This window comes from Bidens hawaiensis, unplaced genomic scaffold (assembly GCF_021521415.1).
Source record: "Bidens hawaiensis isolate Kalapana, Puna unplaced genomic scaffold, B.hawaiensis_p1.1 tig00021047_1, whole genome shotgun sequence".
Classification (NCBI taxonomy): domain Eukaryota; kingdom Viridiplantae; phylum Streptophyta; class Magnoliopsida; order Asterales; family Asteraceae; genus Bidens; species Bidens hawaiensis.
Window position 1 is genome coordinate 164080 of NW_027493261.1, and position 24388 is coordinate 188467.

Genomic DNA, 24388 nt, shown 5'->3' on the forward strand with positions numbered 1-24388 from the left:
TCGATTATAAAACCTATTTTGTGGACCAAATTCATCCAAATACAATGTAAATTTGTACCTTATAACTGAGAACAAAATGGCACGACTGTATTTGCGTGATTGTGATTCCGATCAACGATAAGAGTTTTACTTGCGAATAAAATATTGGGGTTGAATAAATTGAAAGCCATAAACTATACCTTTAAAGCTTAACTTTAATATAATACAATTATATACGTAGTAAAGTGATTTATGATGATTTTATATTTTTTAATTTAGTGATATAAATTCCAAGTTTCTACTTCTATTACTATGCTTGTAATAATTAGTTAATTAAAATTATTAGTTCTAGGCTAGTTTCGACAATTAGGGTGTTAAAAGATAAAATCTGTAAGTTTATAACACATGTTATAGGTTAGTATATTTTTTGATTTTGTTGCACGATCATGTGACTGATAAGATGCATCCAAAACTTAAAAAATGGAAAACAACATACACAGTACACATCCAAACATACTTTTATTCATAAATATGTGTATCATGACACAACTAAATTACTCTATTATACACTTAAAGCCAACTTTGATCTTACATTGCGCAACCAATTTAGGAATTTGTTGGGCAACCAAGGATTCCTAATATCGACATAATGACATAAACAATGTTTATATCACTACTACAAACACAGCCATTTACAAGCAGTTCGCTTTTCATGTTTAAAGCGGTTAACATATAAAACCGAATTTCATTTAAAGGTAACTATATGAGCTTTTTATATGTTAATATAACTGTATTTGGAGCTTGTCGGTTATTCAATACATGTGAATGCCCACAAGGTGTTTGTGAATATGCCATTTGTTGTTTTCTTGTTGATTAACTGTTGGAGCCTTTTAATATGTGTTACATAGATAGCTTGCACTTTAGTTTGTGGTTTTTTTATTTGTTAAACGAATCAAAAACTAAACATCATGTTTTCAGACACGAGCTTGGGTTGTGAACTGTTTACAGTTTGATTATTTCATTTTCTACAATCTGATTAACATGCTTATCGTTGATATTATCTTCTTTGTTGCTTTGCATTCTAGTTGTTTGATGAATTGCCAAGATGATTATATTATCTTAGTTTGCTGTTATAAGTTATAACTTTATGGATTATATAAGCTTAATTTAGTTACTGTCTAGATTTATAGTATTTTGGGTGATATATTCTTTAACATCAAATATGTTTTTAGTGTTATTTTATGTGATTTGATAACTGGTGGCATACTGCTGGATATTGCAACCATTTTGTGATGATTTTAGGTGATAATGTTATGTTAGCATGTAAATCTTTTGTTTTTTGATTTAAGTGTTTGAAGTTGTTTATGATGATACAATTTATTGGATGCTATATGAAATTCTGAACTTTTTGTGAAACAAAGAAAATGGATTGTTGATACTGTGTATAAGTTAACGAATGATTTCAGTAAGTATATTCTAGATTTTTGCTAAAAATACTCAATTTGTTTACTTATTCACTGTTTATACAAAAAAGTTGATTTGTTTACTTATATGTTCTGATTATGATTCTTTTGATTGGATTCTCTAAACACTTGAATGATAGACAAGTGAATGATGCTCTTAAAAGGCGTAAAGGACCAAGATAAATATCTTCTTTGAAACATAATTCGAGTAGCTTTTGGGAAATATTTACATGGAAAATGTTGAGGTATGTTTTCTATATTTATAGTTCATTAGTTTTTGTTAATTGGTTTATAGTTAATTGTATTTTTTTTATTGTAGTGCAAGAAACAAAAGGCACTTGGGAATGTGGATATATGGCTACAAAGCATATGTTTGAATTTGTTTATCGTTATCATAATCAATTCCCCAACAATGTAAGTATTTTATATATTCACAATAATTTGTTTATTACACCATGTCTTAGGTTTGTTTGCGGTTGTTTGAGCTCGAAAGTCTTTGTTATTCGGGGTTGATCCTTAAAACACAACCCAAACACTTATTTTTTGGGTGTTCAAATGTAAAGATAATTAGCTAATAGCTAAAATTTAAACTTTATTGCTACCGACATCGAAAATTTGTTTATACTTCATGTGATACTATGACCATTAGTTTCATAGTTTGTGTTTTCTTGCTTATATGGGTTTGTTGGTTGTGGATTAACTTTGGTTACCAAGGGCATTCTTGTAATTTGGGATTAGTTACAATATATGCTTTGGGTATTCAGGCTAGGGTTTGATTTGGTTTTAGAGGTAAAGTGAAAATAAGGTCTGAATCTTTGTTTCAGGTTTTTGTTTACGGGTTCGTTTCAGATTCGGTTGTTTTTTGTTAAGGTTTGTCGAGTTCTTAAATATAATATTATGGTTTTGGTCGGTTTATTCTAACTTCATTTATTTGTTTTTAGATTTGGCAAGAATCGGGGTTTGCTAAGCTCGCGGAGATCTACGATTTGATAATGAGAGTAATGTTGTGGCTTTTTGGTTGATTGTTTGAAAACAACCCCCACGTTAAGTTAGATTTATAAGTTTCTCTTATTATTGATTTGAAAATTTTGTATGGTTTTCTTATTGTTGAATCCAGATAATTTGTGTGATTTTCGTAATATATGTAGCAGTTTTTATTGGATAATATTATTAATGTGTAACAGTTTTGTTGAAGTCAATGTTGGTTGCTATTTATTTATCAATATTTAGTTCTGAATTTCCAATGCACAGTTGGCAGTAACTCAATTTGTAATTTGTAAAGTTTGAAGCGGTTCTGGTGAGGAAACCGCTTGCGGTTGGCAGTAACTCAATTTGTAATTTATTTATCAATATAGTGCCCTGCTTGCGGTGCGCGCATATAATGTATATATGTGTGAATCCTCGGGTGGGCAAAAGTAAAATTGCACTAATTTTGACGTTATTTTACTAATTTTGTGAAAATAACGTTAAAAGTGATGGAAGGTTAATCAGGCATCATGTGGTGGCGTTGATAGCCGAAAGACAAGGGTACATGCACCAATCAGCCGGCGTCCCGATGATTGAGTGCTATGTGTCTTATGTAATATGTCCAAGGCTTGATGCAAAACTACTATCGAGCCGGGGGTCTCACCGGAAGCAGCCTCTCTATCCCCATGGGGTAGAGGTAAGGCTGTCTACATCTGACCCTCCTTAGACCCTACCATAGCTTTGCTATTGGTGGGATATACTGAGTACGATGATGATGATGATGATGGTGAGGAAACCACCTTAAACAAATCACCGCTTCAAATATACTGTCAATTCCAAAACCGCTTCAAAGTGAACAAAAAATTGATTAACAGCGATGAGCTCAGAAGCAGTTAATATATTCCTTTGAAGCGGTTGTCAACCGCTTTTAAAACAATAGTTTTGTAGTAGTGTATTTTTTTAGTTCTTTGCAACAAGCTGAATTTGCCTTATCCTTCCACCATCAAAGCAATTTGGAATGTCATGATGTACATCACATTTGTGAGCATCCAATTTGGACAAAAGAAACATGAATGCAACAACGATACCAATAAGAAAAATCACCTTCTTCGTTTTGTAAACACAAAAAAAAATTACAACTTTATATTGAAAACTGAAAAGATAGTATGATATATGTTGATTGGTTGGCTAGTATATATAGTGAAAGGTCTTAACTTATTCTACAAATAAGGACCTAAAGATGTATGAATTCTTATACATCAATTACATATATCTAATATTGTTGTATTACATATATGTAATAATATTATATTTAAAAATTAATCTCATAAAGTATTTGATAAAATCCTATAAAGTTGGGATATACCAAAAATTAATATATGATTTTTTTATTTTTTTAAATATTATTTATAATTAAGAAACAAATTTATAGTAAAAAAGTAAGTGAGTCTTGGGTCTCACCAAACCCAGATAGTTTTTAAACCGGGTTATAACATCTCATTTCTTTGTAAAACCCTTTTATCATCAAACACTGAGTATATTATTAAGTTCCTAACAATAAATAAAATTAATATCTAAAAAATATATAATATTTGAAAACGAATAATGTAAAATAACCCTCGTAATACGGGGGATAAAAACTAAAAGCTCTCTGGTTGCTCCTTACATTTTCTCAAGCCACCAAATTGCATTATTTGTAAATTGAGGCTTCTCATGCATTTTACCTGAATTCACGGGTATGGGTCTTACTAAACTCATATAGTCCTTAAACGGATTGTAACATCTCATTAAATTAAAAATTAATCTCACAAAATATTTGATACGAAAATTCTATAAATGGGGATATACTAAATATTAATATCCCATTAAAAAAAAGATATTATTTACAGTTAAGAAACAATTTTATAGTAAAAAAATAAGCGGGTTATGGGTCTCACTAAACTCAATTAGCTTTTAAACGGGTTATAACATTTCATCTATTTGTGAAACTCTTTCATTATCGAATCCTAAATATATTATTAACTTCATTACAATAAATAAAATTAAAATCCAAAAAAATATAAAAATATTATAAACAAATAATGTAAAACAACTTCGTAATATGAGGTATAAAAACTAGTTATATATATATATATATATATTGTTGTATATTACATATGTATAATATTGTTGTATTACATATATGTAATAGTATTATATTACGCATAATGTAATACAACAATATTGCTACATTACATATATACAATATAACATTATTACATATATGAAATATGTCAAGTCACACTAGTTTTAGTGAGTTCTTTAGTAGTTTAAAATTGTATTCTTAAGTAGGGGTTGTCTTTTGATCATTCTTTGAGAACAAAAATTTCAAATCTTAAACATATTTTTCTTCAAACCAAAAAAGAAAACAACATTAGATAGACTTGAAACCTAGACTACGCCTGATGCGGAATTCAAAAGAAAAATACACATAAAAATAATCATGAGATCGAATTTCGATCACAACCTTAATTAGAGTAATGAGCTCGTGTCATTTTCTTCCTCGATTATGAAACCTAATTCGTGGACCAAATTTATCCAAATCCAATGTAAATTTTTACCTTATTACTGAAAAAATAAAATGACACGACAGTGTTTGCGTGATTGTGATTCCGATCAACGATGAGAGTTTTACTTGCGAGTAACATATTGGGGTTGAATAAATTGAAAGCCATGAATTGTGCCTTTAAAGCTTAATAACTTTAATATAATACAATTATTTTTGTAGTAAAGTTATTTATGATAAAAAAAACAAATTTAATTTAGTGATATAAATTCCATGTTTCTACTTCTATTATTGTTCTTGTTATAATTAGTTGATTAAATTTATTTGGTTCTAGACTAGTTTTGACAATTTAGGGTGTTAAGAGATAAAAGTTGTTTATAACACACGTTATACGTTGGTATATATTTTGTTTTTGTTGCACGATCATGTGACCAAAAAGATGCATCCAAAACTTAAAAAAATGGAAAACAACACACACAATACACATCCAACTATCCAAGCATACTATTCATAAATGTGTATACAGAACTAAATTAGTGACACCTAAGGTTAACTTTGATCTTACATTGTGCGACCAATTTAATAATTTTTTGGTAGTTTTTGGGCAACGGGGAATTACTAATATCGATATAAGGACACAAACAATCTTTATATGTTTTTAATTCTTTGCAACAAGATGGATTTGCCTTATCTCTAATCTTTCCACCATCAAAGCAATTTGGAATGTCAAGATATACATCACATCTGTGAGCATCCAATTTGGACAAAAGAAACATAAATGCAACAATGATACCAATAAGAAAAACCACCTTCTTCATTTTGTAAACACAAAAAAGTTTCCAACTTTATATTGAAAACTGAAAAGATAGTATGTTGTATGTTGTTTGGTTGGCTAGTATATATAGTGAAAGTTTAACTTATTCAACAAATGAGGACACAAAGATATATAAATTCTTATACATCAATTACATATAGTGAAAGTTCTAACTTAATCAACAAATGAGGACATAAAGATATATAAATAAATGTCATAACTCAAAAATAAAAATAAAAACAAAACAAAAATAAAATGTTGATATTACACTTATTTGAAGATATTTTAGGGTCAAAAAGATTATAGATTCTTATACATCAATTATATATATAATATTGTTGTATTACATATATGTAATAGTATTATATTACGTGTAATGTAATACAACAATATTGTTATATTACATATATTCAATATAACATTGTTACATATGGGTCAAATTATTCTACAAAGGAGACAAAAATAAAAAAAATGAAAAGGATTTTTAGCCACAAAAAAAAATCCTAAAAAAATAATGAAAAAAATTAATAAAAAAATCATAACATATAATTTAATAAAAAATGAAAAATGTAAAAACGCAAGACTGTTTCTACCGTCTTTTTCGTTCTTAAAATAAAAAAAATAAAAAACTTGAAAAAGACACAATGTTGAGAAAAAAACATCATTGTGTCTTTTTATTTATCATTGTGTTTTGTGTTTATTTTCGTCATTGATCGTGTCTTTTTTCCTTGACATTGTGTCTTTTTTTCTTGATATTGTGTTATATTTTGTTCGACATGATAGATTTTGCGCGACCTATTGTGTTTTTTTTATTTATCATTGTGTTGTTTGCTCATTTTCGGTATTGTGTCTTTTTTCTCGGCATTGTGTCTTTTCATCGAGTTTTTTTTTTGAATGGGAATGACGGGGAAACATTTTGTTTTTTTTTTTTAGTTTTTATATATATTTTGAGTTATGATTTTTTTTAAAGGATTTTTTGTGTGGCCACAAATTATTCACACCTCATTTTTTATTTTAAATGTAATATGTCAAATCACGCTAATTTTCGCAAGTTTTTAGTAGTTTAAAGTTATCTTTTTAAGGAGGGATTGCCTTTTGATCCTTCCCTTAGAAAATAAATTTTAATCTTACGTATATTTTTATTCAAACCAAAAAGGAAAACAACATTGATTTACTCGAAACCTAAACTACCTGATGGAGAATTCAAAAGAAATACACATACAAATAATCATGGGACCGAATTTCGGTCACAACAGTTCATGTTTTAATGAAAGAACCAAAGAAGCACATTAAGTAGTAATTAGAGAAATGAACTCATGTCTTGTTCTTTCTTAATTGCCAAACCTAATTCGTGGACCGAATATATCCAAATCTAACGTAAATATCCATTGTTTTTTATGCACCCATTATTATTAATATTACTACTTGTTTTTAGGAAAATTGGATTTAAATAATCTCACCTTTAATGTATTGGCCAATAATAATCCCACATCCGGTATTTCCCGCTGGCAGTTCCACCTTTTCAATGTTTTTTGTTTTATAAACCAGTGTTAAAAAAAAACTTAACGGGGTTAAGTATTTGCTTATGTGGCGAGTGACTAGGCTTTTTAATATCTACCTGGCTTTTCCCTTTATATTTCCCCCAAACATATTCATGATATTGCAGTCCGTGACAGCGCTCATATCCGCCACCTCAAACCGTCGTTTTCTGGACGGATCTGAGGTTTCGATTTCAGTTTCCGGCACGACGGTTGAGTTAGGAAGAAAGTCAAAGGTAACGGTGGATTTGAGATCGGATATACGATCGGAGATTGACGGTGAGCATAAGGTTAGGGTTTCGGCTCAGTTTCTTCTATCTCTATCTTCTGAGCCATTGATTGATTTTTGGGACGAGAGAGAGAGGATAGAGAAGGTCTGAATGTGGCGGTGATTGGTGGTCGCCGACATCTTGAAGTTGTGGTGGTGATTTGTTGCCATCAGCTTTGAGCAGTCGCCGGATTTAATGGTGATGCTTGGTGTTGGTTTGTGGATGAGAAAGAAAGCATATACGGAGATGTGGCGTTGATCGCTTGTTGTGACGGTGGCGTGGTCAGGCACCGGTGATGGTGGTGGTCAGGTGGCCGGATTTTATGGTCGTCGGAGATGGAGTTTTTTGTGGGGGGCGGATTGATGGCTTGTGGTGGTGACGGCGACGTGTGTTGGTGGTGATAAGCGGTGGTGGTGTTGGGGTAAGTGGTAGAGGTGGTGGCCGGAGGAGTGGTGGCTAACCTCAGTGGTTAGTTTTGGGGTTTAAATGGTGAGTATTACACGTAGGTAAAGGGAGGGGGAATATAAAGGGAAAAGCCAGGTGGATATTAAAAAGCCTAGTCACTCGCCACATAAGCAAATACTTAACCCCGTTAAGTTTTTTTTAACGCTGGTTTATAAAACAAAAACATTGAAAAGGTGGGACTGTCAACGGAAAATACCGAAGGTGGAATTATTATTGGCTAATCCATTAAAGGTGGGATTATTTAAATCCAATTTTCCTTGTTTTTATTGTTTTTTTTTCCTGATGTTTTTAAGCCTAGTATTAAATTTTATCTTTCCTTTATATTGTTTCATAAATATGGTTTTTGAGACATAGGTAATCTCTCCCTCCCTAGACCATACTTATCGCTTTGTTGTTTGTGAGATTTCACTGAGTATGGTTGGTGTTGGTGTTGTTTGGCAAACATTGTAGAAAGCTCACGAGATTCAAGTACCATACAATTTAGTCAGGATGTTCTTTTTGGCATATTTAAGTGCAATGGGATTTCTATTAAAAAATAAGTAGTTATGAATTTATTGATCGAGGAAAGTCAATACTCAAACTAGCTGACAAATTTTGTCTTTGGATGGATGGGATGGAAGTGGAGAAACACACGTGTGTAGATCTAACATGCATGTTCGATCTTGTTGGATTAGGGTAGTGTTTTCACAGTGGGTCAGGTGGCGTTAAAATATGAGGTTTAATTTATGCTTTCAATGTTTTTTTTGCTTCGGACTTTCGGAATCAAAAATCTTGATGGACCCGACCACATTTGCTTTTATTTTTTCTGTTTAAACCATTTTTCTTTTCAATTACTAAATTAGCTGAACCTTTGTAACTTAAACTACAAACAATTAGATGTGTGGTTTTAATCATTATAACTAAAACCTGCCGACCCACCTATACTCATCCTACCATAAGCACTATCATAATTTTGGTCATGTACATGGTTGTCTTTCATGATCATATGTAACTAAAATCCAACTTTATAATTTGAGCACAAATTCATCCATTTTAGAGGGGACAAAGTGGAGTCATGGGAAGCCGAGGAAAGGGTGGGAAAAAGCGGGGTCGACTAGGAATACTGTCTACCAGCTATAAATTCACGGAAACCGGTAATACTCTACGGTTTATCCCAGATGTTTTGTGTGATCAAATGAGAAAATTCGGGGGAAAAGCATGATGGCAACGTGATGTATGGAGAAAATTAGAAAAAAAAAACTGGGGAAAAAGGTGGAAAAAATTGATGTGAAATACGAGAGAACATTAATTACTTCAAAATAGATATGTTACTATATGGTCTTTTAAAAGATATATTATTGAGTACATGTTATTGAACTATTAAAAGTTTGTTTATATTTAGATTTTATAAAATATATCATTAAATAACTATTCTCACAATTTTTGTTTTCTAATTTAACTCGAAAACAAGACCCATTGAAATTGTGGGTATCAAAAGTCTGAAAATTGTAAATGAAGAATACAATGATTATAATGAACTTTCATTTCACCTAATGCTTTGCTTTCATACAAATATCTCATCATTACTTTCACTTGTGTGTTGAGGTTTCATTTTCTACAAATTAATCATTTGTATCATTCAATTAAATTCTATTTAAAGATATGTATAATTCATTCATTATTTGATTTTTTTTTAATTTCCTTGTTTTTCTATTTCATTTTAGGCTTACAGCCCTATAACAGTATAACTAAACATGTTTACATTTAAAAAAAAGTATATAAGACCGTGTGTTGTGGAGACTCCAAGAGGCGCCACCACCATGCCACGCCATCCTTCAACTTAACCACACCATTATACACAGGCCAAAGAGAGCACTAAGGCATTGGTGGTTAACGGGATACACTAGAGGTGGGGTCACTTACAAACCAACCAATCACATATCTTTTATTTTTTTCTCTTATTTTTTTAATGTTTAGTTAAAAACTTAAAACTATAACACCCATTTAGAAGCTTAGTTATTACTCTTCCGCATACGCGACAATGACATGACGGTAATAAAGTCCCTTCATAACATACAGTCTAAAAATACTTTTAAATTCTTAATAAATACTACAACATCACGAAGCTTATAATATTTTGTTCTTGTGTTAAAACACACATTTATAATATCATAAAATTGTATTAGACACTATCGATGTAATACTTAGTTTTTTTTATTTCCCCTCTTCTAATATAAAAATACGTGTATAATGGTATATGTATGTCTTTTTATATTAGAAGAGGGGATATAAGAAGGCAAAATATTATATGAAAAATGCCTAATACAAGATTTTATGATCTTCTAAACTAGCTAGTTGAATTGTATAGAATCAGTATCAATTATATAGGGTGACCCATGATTCATTTGGCTTATGCTCAAAGTTAGCTTATGAATGAGGACACCTCTTTTGCTTATTGTAATCAAACATAATGCTTAACTTTTCCAAATAGATGTGACGTTAAAAATAGTTTCATGATAAGATTCATGTGAGAAAATATTTTAGAAAAAAAAAGACATTAATTAGATTTATATAATCACTGCCAATTAAACGTTATTACAGTCAACTAAATAATGTGTTGATTGAAAATCCCTCAAGTAGGCAACTATTGTTCTAACTATGATAATGAAATTATTCTACATTAAAGTACTTGTAGCGTAGCGATATAAAAAATAGTTACAAGTGTTATCAATACAAATGAAATAGTTGAGAATTTAATCACGGTTTGAATACCGGGTATGTATTCAGTATAAGTTTAAAAGTGTACAAATTAATTGTTACAAAATACGTTTACATATACATATATATGCCTATCATTGTTCCACTTACATATCTTTTTTACTATATCTATATCGTGTTACACATAGAAAAAGTTTACGATATATTTACACAGTCGGAGTGAATTTATTTTAATACATATAAAAATTGATGGGATGGTGTCGCAATTAGCAACAAGCCAACAATTTTGTTGGTCCAAGAGGCGGTTCGTGTTTGTGCCATGCCAATTTTTTTTTGTTATTTTTTATGTTAATCTTTTTCATATTTTTTGTTTTAATTTTTTTTATTCAATCGGGGTGTCGTAACATGATATTCATATTTGCGTTGGTTTGTCGTCTAAACACCCACGTTTTTTAACACGTTAATTATTGTATTTGGGCGATGACAAATTTATTTTTTGGTTTAGTTACGATACCATGGGTGTTTTATGAACCGACAACACACTTTTTAAATATGTTTTTTTCATCATAAACTATATGAGTGCCAATATTATTCAACGCGTTTACTTTTTGAAGGTTTTTTAGTCACTATCTTTACAAACCTAACAAATATCGATCGATTTAACGCTGTTAAAACAAGAAAAAATGGTTTTAAATAAATCTTAAATGCCCCATTGGCAGATAAAAGTCTTAACTTCACTATTAGATGGTAGCGGTCATAACTAAAGATGTATATTATACCAACGGTCCGTGACTTACAGAGTTTACCATCCGTCAGTAAGATGCTTACGTGACACGCCTAGTTGTCAATAAACATCAATGTGGCAACATTACGTGTCAAAAATCATTTGTCCACTTAAAAAAACTGATTTTAAATAATCTCAACTATATTCTATTGGTTAATAACAGTCCCAACTAAATGTGTATTTTTTTTCCAACGTCCTATTAGACGTGCCTCGTAAACAACAGACTAACAGAGTTAACCCTCCGTTAGCCGTGAAAGTTCAAAAGAAAATACACCTTTAGTTTAGAGTATTCACATCTCATACCCAAAATTTATGTTTATGTAAATTATAGGGTGAGGTTTTGAGTGGTTGTGAGTGTAAAGGTGGAGAGAGAGAAAGTAGTGATTTTTTTGTAAATTTTGGAGAACTTTGTTTGCCCATATATATATTTAAATATCTGTTGAATTGGTTGTGAGTATGGGAGAAAGAAAAATGTAATGATAAATGTATAAAAAATATTATTTAATTAAACAAGAGAAAAGAATGTAGTGTAATTATAGAGAGGGATGAAATTAAAATAGTTAAAAAATATATAAAAACACAACAAATACTGAGTCAACAACAAAACATTCAAAATTTCAAATACTTCCCACTTAAAAACTTAACGGCACAAAGTCAACGGCAAACAGAAATTTTGAAATTTTGCCACTCACCACAAAGTCAAAACACCCATTCCATCCTCTCCAACCTTCATTTCCTCTGTTACAATTCAAAACCCTAACTCTCTCTCACACACACTTTCTCTCTTTAAACTCACCATCCAAAATGCGTGAAATCCTACACGTTCAAGGCGGCCAGTGCGGTAACCAGATCGGAGCTAAGTTTTGGGAAGTCGTGTGTGCAGAGCACGGGATTGACTCAACCGGAAGGTAGTATTAGAAGATATTATTGATATATATTGTAGTCGTATTCTTATTTTATAGGATTCAGCTTTGTATTATCCAGTGTTGTAGAACTCGTTAGTCGGTTAGGTGAGGACCGACGATTAATCAGATTGAAGGTGTTTTATATATAATACATTTTTATCTGTAAATTTTACAAATATATACATTTCTAACTGTAAATTTTATATATACACATTATTTTCAGTTTTATATATGTATACAAACATTTATATCTGTAAATTTTACAACATATGCATTTTTATATGTAATTTATCTATTTATACATACACATGTTTATATGTAATTTTCAGTTTTATATGCATGGGCGAAGCTTCCCGGCCCCCCTGTTTTTTTGCGCAACAGTGTTAATTGATCCTTTTTTGCCCAAAAATTTTGTATACGTAGTTTAAATTTACCCGTTTTCCCCCAAAATTTGAGCCCGCCCCCCCTCGTTTATGGTTTTTTAAATACATTTTGAGTCCGCCCCCCTCAACGAACTCGCCCAAGCTTCGCCACTGTTTATATACGTATACAGACATTTCTATCTTTAATTTTTACATATCTGCACATTTTTATATTACATAGACTTTTTCATATGTAATTTTTACATATCCATACATTTTTATCTGTAATTTTTATGTATGTACACAATTTTGTATGTGATTTTTAGTTTTATATATACACATTATTTTCAGTTTTATATATGTATACAAACGTTTATATTTGTAAATTTTACAAACATATGCATTTTTATATGTAATTTATCTATTTATATATACACAGGTTTACATGTAATTTTCAGTTTTTTTAAATGTATTCAAACATTTTTTTCCGTAATTTTTACATTTTTATACATTTTTTATGTACAGAGACATTTTTATCTGTAATTTTTGCATATCTACACATTTTATCTGTAATTTTTACGTATGTACGCATTTTTATATGTAATTTTCAGTTTTAAATATGTACACAGACATTTCTATTTGTAATTTTTACATATCTACAAATTTTTATATGTACAGACATTTTTATCTGTAATTTTACATATGTACAAAAAATGTAAATTTTATATATACACACATTTTTATTTGTATATGTAACTTTTATATATATTCACATTTTTATGTGTGTATCTATATATATGAAATTGCTGGAAACTGCCACAGATTGTTGGAATAAAGGCCGGAATTAAAGTCCGACTAGGTCCGGGCGCCCAGCTAGGACTGATTAGGTCCAACTCCTGATTTTCTCACCGATTACCTAAAAATTAATTAGTCACTGGCGGACTAGCGATTAACTGCTAACTAGGCCTAATTTTTGTAACGCTGGTATTATTGTTGAAATGTATGAAACAGATCAACAATATCTTCTGATATAGGTATAATGGGGACAACGAGTTGCAACTCGAGCGAGTGAATGTGTACTACAACGAAGCGAGTTGTGGAAGGTTTGTTCCACGTGCAGTGCTTATGGATCTGGAGCCTGGTACTATGGACAGTCTGCGGTCAGGCCCGTATGGTCGGATTTTCCAGCCGGATAATTTTGTGTTCGGGCAGTCTGGTGCTGGGAATAATTGGGCGAAAGGTCATTATACTGAAGGCGCAGAGCTTATTGATTCGGTTTTGGATGTTGTAAGGAAAGAAGCTGAAAACTGTGATTGTCTTCAAGGTATAATTTTATATTTTTATTGAATTAGTCTGTTTGAATGTTATTGAGTTGATTTTGAATGATAACACTCACTAGTTATGTTGTATACTTGTATGTCTTTGTTATTGGCATTGCTTGTCGTGCTTCGATTTTGATTACTATTAGTGTTGTAAAAATCGTCTGGCTACCGATTTAATCTTACCTAATCGGCCCCTAAAATTGGCACCAGTCAAGTTTTGGTCAAATTTGGGTCAAAATTGTTTAAAACAGTTAAAATTGGTCAAATTTTAGTAAATTGGGTCAAAGTCTGTGAAGTATTTGAAATTTATACTTATTCTGAAAAGTTATATATAAAAGTTTGTGTGTGTGTATATATATTGTATAATATTGAATAATTTTAAACTTTTTATCTCATTAATCATGACTAGTACCATGCATCCATTTTGGCTTATGTTTATGCAATGAACATTATTTGGAAGGACTTTGATCTCTTGAATAACTTAAACTGGATTGAACTTGATTTAGTTATTTACTTGGCTAATTATATGCTGGTATAGTTAGTTTATTCTCTTAGCATGCCAAATTCATCACATTGTTTGTGAAAATGAAGCTCTAATCATTGAGTTTATTCTGGTATAATTAATTTATTGGGCATCCATTAGCATGTTATATTCATCAAGTTTCTTCTATAATTGTTTTAATCATTCATCAATATGCTTTGAATTACCTTTAAAATGCGAGTTTCAAGCATCTTTATCTCTTCTTAACTGAGTGCTGATTAACTTTGAAATAATATTTACTGATTTACATACTTACACTTTTCTTGACTACTTGCAGGTTTCCAGGTGTGTCACTCATTGGGTGGTGGTACCGGGTCCGGAATGGGAACCCTTCTCATTTCCAAGATTCGAGAAGAGTACCCGGACCGCATGATGCTCACTTTCTCTGTATTCCCATCACCAAAAGTCTCAGACACTGTTGTTGAGCCCTACAATGCAACACTCTCAGTTCACCAACTTGTTGAGAATGCTGATGAATGTATGGTGTTAGACAATGAAGCCTTGTATGACATCTGCTTCAGAACCTTAAAGCTCACCACACCAAGCTGTAAGATGACCAAAATACCCTCACTTAATAATAATATTACTTTCAAAACTCGAATAGTGGTTAGTGTTAGTTATAACTGTCATTCTGTTTTGCAGTTAGTGACTTGAACCACTTGATTTCTGCTACAATGAGTGGTGTAACTTGCTGCTTACGTTTCCCGGGTCAACTCAACTCGGACCTCCGGAAGCTAGCTGTCAACCTCATCCCATTCCCGCGTCTCCACTTCTTCATGGTCGGTTTTGCACCTTTAACCTCACGTGGGTCCCAACAGTACCGTGCACTAACCGTACCCGAACTCACTCAACAAATGTGGGATGCTAAAAACATGATGTGTGCAGCTGATCCCCGACACGGGCGTTACCTAACCGCATCTGCCATGTTTCGTGGCAAGATGAGCACGAAAGAAGTCGATGAACAAATAATTAATGTTCAAAACAAGAACTCGTCTTACTTTGTCGAGTGGATTCCTAACAATGTGAAGTCAACTGTTTGTGACATCCCACCGACCGGGCTTAAAATGGCGTCTACTTTTATTGGCAACTCGACATCGATTCAGGAGATGTTCAGGCGTGTGAGCGAGCAGTTTACTGCCATGTTCCGCAGGAAGGCTTTCTTGCATTGGTACACGGGTGAAGGGATGGACGAGATGGAGTTTACTGAGGCCGAGAGTAACATGAATGATTTGGTTTCCGAGTATCAGCAGTATCAGGATGCAACCGCTGATGAAGAAGGGTATGATTATGAAGAGGAAGAGGAGGAGCTTGCGGACGAGGCTTAATAAGAGGTTTTTTGTTTTGGTTGATGGATTTGTCATCTGCTTAATGGCATGCTATTGGATTAATGTTGGTAGTTAGTTTACTATGGTTTGAAGTGTTACTATGTTGCATACCAGGATTATGTTTTTTTTTTGTTAAGTCGTTTTGCAGACATGTTGATGATGATTGTGTGAAATTTTAAATTTATTTGCTTGGTTACATCTTTTGTTGTTTGCATGTTAATATGGTTTTGTTAACTGGTAATGTTGAGTTTAGTGTTTACATTTGTGATAAATTTTAAAGTTGAACCATATCATCTAAAGCAAGTGAGTTGGTTTGAGTTCTATACGGTTCATATTAGAGGCGTGCAAAGTCGGTTTGGTTATAGGGGTTTAACCATAACCATAACTGAGGTTTGGTTATTGAAGATTGCTCAACCATAATCCAATGGTTGGTAAACTGTTGGCACTCGGCTTGGTTTTGGTTAATTTAGGTTAATTGTGCAGTGTATTTTTTTTCTTCTGTCCTAGTTGAAATTGATTTGTTTATGCTGTTCCAAGCTCCGAAGTTAAAATATGTTATGTTGGTTCTAAGGTTGGTTATGGTGTTTCAAACTATGCTATAGATAGTTGCAACATAGATTTAAATGTTTGAAGTTGGACAAAGAAGTATAAAAGATTGAAACGGAGGTATAAATTTTGGAAAAACATAAACATAAGAGGTCCAGTTCGGTTAAAGTCGGTTAACGAAGACACAATTACCGTAACCATAGCCGGATGGTCGGTTAATCATGTTCACATAACCATAACCTTTGGTTATGGTTAATTTTTTTGGTTTTCGGTTGTGGTTCGGTTTTTGCTCATCCCTAGTTTATATCATGGTTAAAAAGAAGGTTTAACGGTCCCGCTGACTATTTGGATCTTATGTTATTTTTTTGTTACTTCTTTTCTTTGGGAATATAATGTCATGCATAGTACAGTTAATACTTATGAAACATCATTTACCATTTTAAAACGTATAAAATAATGATTTGCAAATGAATAATTATAGAGAAAAACAGTTTAAACTTGGGCTTGCCCAAATGAAAAATCTGGTAAAAACAATTTTCTGTTTATTGAAGCCCAAGTTTGGTATGAAAAGTTGAAAACAACCTTCAATCTTTCATCATAGTGGTCAAGTGGTGTTTATCTATATTGTACTTGAATTAAGAATGTAGACAAAATGTGTAAATACAAGCAATAATAAGTAACTATAAACTAGTTGGTTGTTAGACAGTATACTTAATAAGTGGCTCTTGCCCATTAATGAAACTATGTAAAATTCTATCTTTCAGTTCTTCTACCTAACAGTCAAAGCCTACATGAAATTGAATGAAGCAGCAATTAAAACCGTTATTCTTATTCGAACAACTGTTTATAACAGAACACGGTAGCAGGAGGCTGGGCAATACAACTAGAAAAACGTTGGACCGAATAAAAGAAAATAGCAACATGATGTGACAACAAAACAGGACAAGGAACTACCAGAGGTCGATATTTTGAAGATCACACCATTCATTGCAAACCATATGAACCAAAAAGCTGAATAAATAAGTGCCAAGCGAAACTTTATTCCCTTTTTGGATAATGGAACTAGCAAATGAATGGACAAAGATGATATGATCCTAAGCGAACTACTCGAGATCGGCTCATGAAAAGCTTGACTGAGCCGAGCTTAAACGACCCGAGCTTCACTTATCGAGCTTAAGCCGGCTCGCGAGCCTGAACGAGCTTGTCATTATTATAATTTTTATAATATATAATTATATATATATATATATATATATTAAATAATTATTAATTAATTCTATATAATGTTATGAAAAAATAACTAAATTATATACATTTTCTTATATATAAATATATAATTGAACAAAAAATATATAAAAATATGTAAATTTTGATTAAAAAATGGTAAACGAGCCCGATCCGAGCTCAAGCTTTAGAAATAGAGATCGAAACAAATTAACCATCACCCTATATCATTGTAATACAACTACAATTTATTATGGAAAGATAAGTAATAAAAAGTTTTGAAGTTATGTCAACCACCATGAGATGTGAATAGGTGTCATTATATAAAACATTTTATATAATTTCAAAATAAATAAATCAATAACAAAATAATATGTTGATATGATATTTATTATATCTCCACCACCAGGTAAAATCAAGACACATAGCATGACACATGTGGCCTTCAATGGACAATCAACAATCAACGGAGTTTCTGGTTTGAAAACGACTTATTTCTTGAATTCTTTCTTTGACATGAAATGTGACTGTCGAAACATGAAATGAATCTGACCTGATCCATGACGATGTTCCCACGGATTTTCGAGATGAACGAGCTGGTGCCTTGATCTTCTTCTCCGATTGCTTGAGACCTGCAATGGCTTTTCGGGGGTGTGGAGGTGACTGCTAAGAAATCTCAAGGATCTCTTGTTTACAGACACAAAAATGGTTATGGTGGTGGCTCTTACTGAGAATGACCAACCTTTAATAAGGAGGTGGAGACCTCCTTATATAGGGAGCCTCATGGCCACCATCATGGTACCCTAGTGGGCCTAGCCCAGCTAGGGTTACCTCCACAAAACCCCCTCAGCCCAATAACATTGTATTAGTCCATATAATAAAATAAGCCAAACATAATAAATTTTGGGTCATAAAACCGGGTTTAGTGCCATACCCCTACAAGCCCCCTAAGTCCAGTGTTGCTTCTAGGCGTGCAAGCGTTTAGGTGGAGCGCTGGACTTCGTAAGGTGTGTTAGGATGTGAGGCGGCTTTTTCCCTTTTCTTTGGCCTTGTCTTTATTGTCTTTGAGTTTTGAGAGGTTTTCTCCATGATGGTGACATGTTTGTGATCCTTATGATAATAATGGTGCACTGGCATGAATAAGATATAGCACGCATCATAACAATAGTGGCGCGGGGCCTGATAAAAGATAGAGCGCGCATAATGTAATGCAATTTGCGCGCGAGATAGCTTACGAGCTATAAAAATAATGAAGCTTGCGCGCGAGGCGACTTACGAGCTATAAAAATAATGAAGCTTGCGCGCGAGACGACTTACGAGCTATAAAATAATGAAGCTTGCGCGCGACGCGACTTACGAGCTATAAAATAATGAAGCATGCGCGAGTTGCGGCTTATGAGCTATAATATGATGATAATGACTGGCCCACAAGGGCCTCTTCTACGCAGGATGACTATCCCAACTTGTTTTCAAAATAATAATGGAGGCACAATCGGCCAGATAATAATAATGTCGTAGGTGCTTGTGCGACTCGTAGCCGAACCTGCAAAAACATATCAACTAAAAGTGGATGTATTACAAGGTTCCCATCCTCGGGCAAATTATGAGGTGTGCCCAACCTACGTTGGCGCGTGGCCGTTTGGGATATTATTAGACTCCCGCCCTAAGATTCGGATGTCTTCCATCGCGATAATGTAGTGGTGGTATATCACGATAGTCCCCTAGTTCATTGCAGCTAAATAAGGTTGTCCTTATCCTGATTTTGATTAGACTATTGTCTCATTTGTTGTGTCGCTTACGCATAGGTTTTGGCTTTGTGTCATGCGCAGATGTTTCATGCGCTTGCGCATAGGCTTTGTGTCATGCGCAGATGTTTAATGCGCTTGCGCATAGGCTTTGTCATGCGCCACGCGCAGATGTTTCATGCGCTTGCGCATAGGCTTTGTGATGCGCCACGCGCAGATGTTGCATGCGCGTGCGCATAGGCTTTTTGTCATGCGCCACGCGCAGATGTTTCATGCGCTTGCGCAAAGGCTTTTTGATGCGCCATGCGCAGATGTTTCATGCGCTTGCGCATAGGCTTTGTCATGCGCCATGCGCAGATGTTTCATGCGCTTGCGCATAGGCTTTTTGTCATGCGCCAAGCGCAGATGTTGCAAGCGCTGATGTGATATGCGTGAGCATGTGATGCGTAAGCATATGTAATATGCGTGAGCATATGTGATGCATGAGCATATGTGATGCGTGAGCATATGTGATGCATGAGCATGTGATATGCGTGAGCATGTGATGCGTGAGCATATGTGATATGCGCCACGAGCAGATGTGATATGCGTGAGCATGTGATGCGTGAGCATATGTGATATGCGCCACGAGCAGATGTGATATGCGTGGCGTGTAAGAGGTTAGTTGGAGTTCTGGACTTATTAGGGGTGCTTCGGGTTATAAGAGGTTTAATTATGATGGCGTGTTGAGCGGAGCGGAGCCGCGTTCGGTCTTATATTTGGCGCGTAGTCGTATGGGTTTATGGGGATTCCCAACCTCTAAGTTTGGCGCGTGGCTTTATGGGTTTATGAGGATTCCCAACCTTTAAGTTTGGCGTGTGGCCTTATGGGTTTGAGGATTCCCAGCCTTTAAGTTTGGCGCGTGGCCTTATGGGTTTATGAGGATTCCCAACCTTTAAGTTTGGCGCGTGGCCTTATGGGTTTGAGGATTCCCAAAAGTTTGGCGCGTGGCCTTATGAGTTTATGAGGATTCCCAACCTTTAAGTTTGGCGCGTGGCCTTATGGGTTTGAGGATTCCCAACCTTATAAGTTTGGCGCGTAGCCGTATGGGTTTATGGGGATTCCCAACCTTTAAGTTTGGCGCGTGGCCTTATGGGTTTATGAGGATTCCCAACCTTTAAGTTTGGCGCGTGGCCTTATGGGTTTATGAGGATTCCCAACCTTTAAGTTTGGCGCGTGGCCTTATGGTTTTATAAGGATTCCCAACCTTTAAGTTTGGCGCGTGGCCTTATGGGTTTATGAGGATTCTCAACCTTTAAATTTGGCGCGCGGCCTTATGGGTTTATGAGGATTCCCAACCTTTAAGTTTGGCGCGTGGCCTTATGGGTTTGAGGATTCCCAACCTCTAAATTTGGCGCGCGGCCTTATGGGTTTATGAGGATTCCCAACCTTTAAATTTTGCGCGCGGCCTTATGGGTTTGTGAGGATTCCCAACCTTTAAGTTTGGCGCGTGGCCTTATGGGTTTGAGGATTCCCAACCTCTAAATTTGGCGCGCGGCCTTATGGGTTTATGAGGATTCCCAACCTTTAAATTTGGCGCGTGGCCGTATGGCTGCGGAGTGAGGATCCGCGGGCGCGTGTGCATGGCGGCGGAATGGTGACCCGCTGGCGAACATGCACGGTGGCAGTCTTTTGCGCAAAACCCACATGGTGGTTTCCGCGGTGGTTTCCGCGGGCGCTCACGAATGTCGGCGGAATGGTGACCCGCTGGCGAGCATGCATGGTGGCAGTCTTCGGCGCAAAACCCACATGGTGGTTTCCGCGGTGGCGGAGTTTTTCCGACTGTTAACTTTAGTTGCTCTAGTGGTGATGGGGGAGCACCGATGTACACAGCCTGTTATTCTTCTGTGCATTCCTTTTTGCTCCCAATTTTTTGCTTTGTGGCCATAGATCTAGAACTTATTCCAGCATTGAACACTGAAAAATCAGATCTGGATCCGGCACCCATTGCGTGTGAACGCAGATCTGCGTCACTCCAGAAACACAGATCTGGAAGCATCTTTTAGATCTATGGATCTTTTTAAGCTTTAATAGAACAAATCTTGAAGCATCTTTCTGTAAACTTCCAGATCTGGATTTTTCTTTGGAGAAAATGGATGAACAGATCTGAATAAATGGATGAACAGATCCGAGAACCGAGACGAAAATCGAAGGGTAGCTCGTTGCCGTCCCACGGATGGCGCCAATGTCGAAACATGAAATGAATCTGACCTGATCCATGACGATGTTCCCACGGATTTTCGAGATGAACGAGCTGGTGCCTTGATCTTCTTCTCCGATTGCTTGAGACCTGCAATGGCTTTTCGGGGGTGTGGAGGTGACTGCTAAGAAATCTCAAGGATCTCTTGTTTACAGACACAAAAATGGTTATGGTGGTGGCTCTTACTGAGAATGACCAACCTTTAATAAGGAGGTGGAGACCTCCTTATATAGGGAGCCCCATGGCCACCATCATGGTACCCTAGTGGGCCTAGCCCAGCTAGGGTTACCTCCACAAAACCCCTTCAGCCCAATAACATTGTATTAGTCCATATAATAAAATAAGCCAAACATAATAAATTTAGGGTCATAAAACCGGGTTTAGTACCATACCCCTACAGTGACCAATGTCTATGGCTATGGAAATAAACAGATTAATGTATATGACCTTGCAAATACATGTATAATTAATTAAATAATATGCCAAATTATCGGTTGTTTGTTTTTATGGCTACGGAAAACACGAGAAATTATGGATCCATCATTAACCACGCCGAAATAAATCGTACAAAATTCAACTAAAGTACTAAACAATGGAACAAAATCGCACCGTACTTGTTTTAATGTTTGTTATTGGGTTTATTATTCCAATTCCTTATTCTGGGATAAAAGTTTATGCTCGAATTCATTAGGAAATGATTAACAAAATTATAGACCTAGCCTTAAGAGCCAAAAATAATATTATTTTATGTCATTTTTTTTGTCTAGACTCAAGTATTTTAAACTAGAGGTAAAATAAAAAATAGAAAAAGGTCCATAACTAAACCGAACCCATATATTAAACTGAAAAACAGGGTATGTTTGGCAAGGAGTTTTTATGAGTTTTTAGGAGCTTCAAGCTTTAAGCTTTTATGAAAAAGCTCATATTTAATAAAAAGCTTTGTTTGGTTGAAGTAGCTTCAAGCTTCTAGATTGGTAGACAAAGCTTCTTTTTCAAACGCTAGTATTGGTAGCGTTTGAGAAAAGGCTAGCTACAAGCTTTTACATTTGAATTTATAATTTTAGTACTTGAACTTATCAACTTTTGTTAATCTATATAATAGTTACACATTCAACCCTTATTCAAAACTAATTACCCCCACGACTTTTTTAAGAGCCAAAACTTTTTCACACGTTAATAATTTTCTAAACAAATTACATCAAAAAAACGAGCATTTTATTCTCTTTAATTTGAGTATGTGAAGAAACACTAAGTGACCCCGGCAGATTACGGATAATCTTAGGGTTAAGTAGATGTTTCCCACGAGGGTTAGGTCCGCCAAAGATGGTTATTCTTCTTGACCTGCAAAACAGACACCGTGAGCTCGTCACTGAGAAGGGGGGGGGGGGTTCCTCCTTGTGACCACCCTCCGGCGTGAGAATCAGACTAGATTGCTCTGAATATAAGTGTATATTAAGAGAAATAGCTGGAGAAGATCAGATGATCATACCGTTCCAAGGTGTTGGAGTATTTATAGCCGAATGTAGGTTTCCAAGCAGGTACGGCCAGCTGTATAATATTCCTTTTTCACCAACTACGGGCTACGTATGTGCCACGATGGGAGTTGGTGGGTAGGCAGCGGCTGATAGTGACATGGCCAGCTGTGTACTATTCCTTTTCCACCAACTACGGGCTATGTACGTGCCACGATGGGGGTTGGTGGGTAGGCAGCGGCTGATAGTGACATTTTGTACTGGAGCGTGCTCCTCCTCGTACTATTGTCGGTGAGCTGTCACCCTGTGATTGGTTCATGGGCTGCTTTGGTCAGATCTTGTCTATTTTGTCCATACCTTGGCAGGTATAGTACAAAAGGTCTTCCAGAAGCGTACGGACTGGCTCTTTTGGGCGGGAATATTCCCGCCTTGCTCATTCCTTCTTCAGGTGACATTGCTGAACTTACTGCGTGTACAAAAGGTCTTCCAGAAGAGTTAGTGCCTTATGCGTGTAGCCTTACTGTTAGTGCGGGTAGCCTTCCTTCTTGGCTTGTACTCATAGCTGCGGGAACAGGCAGGGTACTGTACCAAGGGAGGCTTTCCTGCGGGAACAGCTGGCTTACTGCGTGTAAGGTCTTCATCTCTCTGAGCATAGTGGGTCCTGCGAAACCAGTTGGTCTTTGCGCAGACGTACCTCATCAAGGTGTGTTTTGCGGGTCCAACTGGGCTTTGCGGGGACCTACCTCTTCAGTATGATATTGTTATACTTCTTTAACTTTAAGAAATTAACATACTATGTGATTATAGGGTATGATCGGTAAAAAGTCGAGTTAGGTAGCTCGAGTCATGTGTAAGACCAAATTAGGAGTCGAGTCATGCGAACTTGAGTCATGTGTAAGACCAAATTAGGGTCAGAACGAGTCGATACAAAAAAGGTTAAATTAGTTTGATTCGTATCGGTACGCTTTTGAGTCGAAAGAGGTCAGGTCAGAACATGTTTCAGATTAAAACAGTGCATGTTCAGAAAGGGATTCATATCAAAATATGTTGGTTTAAAAAATTATCTATTTGAAATTACTGTATATTTCAGCTTTGTTTCTTGATTTTCGACATCATTTACAAGCTTACTGCTTTTCCATGAATTACACGTCTACATTTAGGTTATGTATGCACTGTCATCAGGTGAA

At 34.9% G+C, this 24388-nt stretch overlaps 2 protein-coding genes across 2 annotated transcripts in view; both read left to right on the top strand.

The window, feature by feature from the left end:
* LOC143562706 (uncharacterized) overlaps window positions 1–24388 on the top strand; it is a 233863-nt gene that overhangs the window by 12281 nt on the left and 197194 nt on the right. The window lies entirely within an intron of this gene.
* On the top strand, window positions 12265–16115 carry LOC143562697 (tubulin beta-1 chain-like). The gene is made up of 4 exons (XM_077050435.1): window positions 12265–12428; window positions 13822–14111; window positions 14928–15197; window positions 15293–16115. Exons 1-4 carry the CDS (start codon window positions 12325–12327, stop codon window positions 15973–15975), a joined length of 1347 nt encoding a protein of 448 aa, XP_076906550.1. The 5' UTR covers window positions 12265–12324; the 3' UTR covers window positions 15976–16115.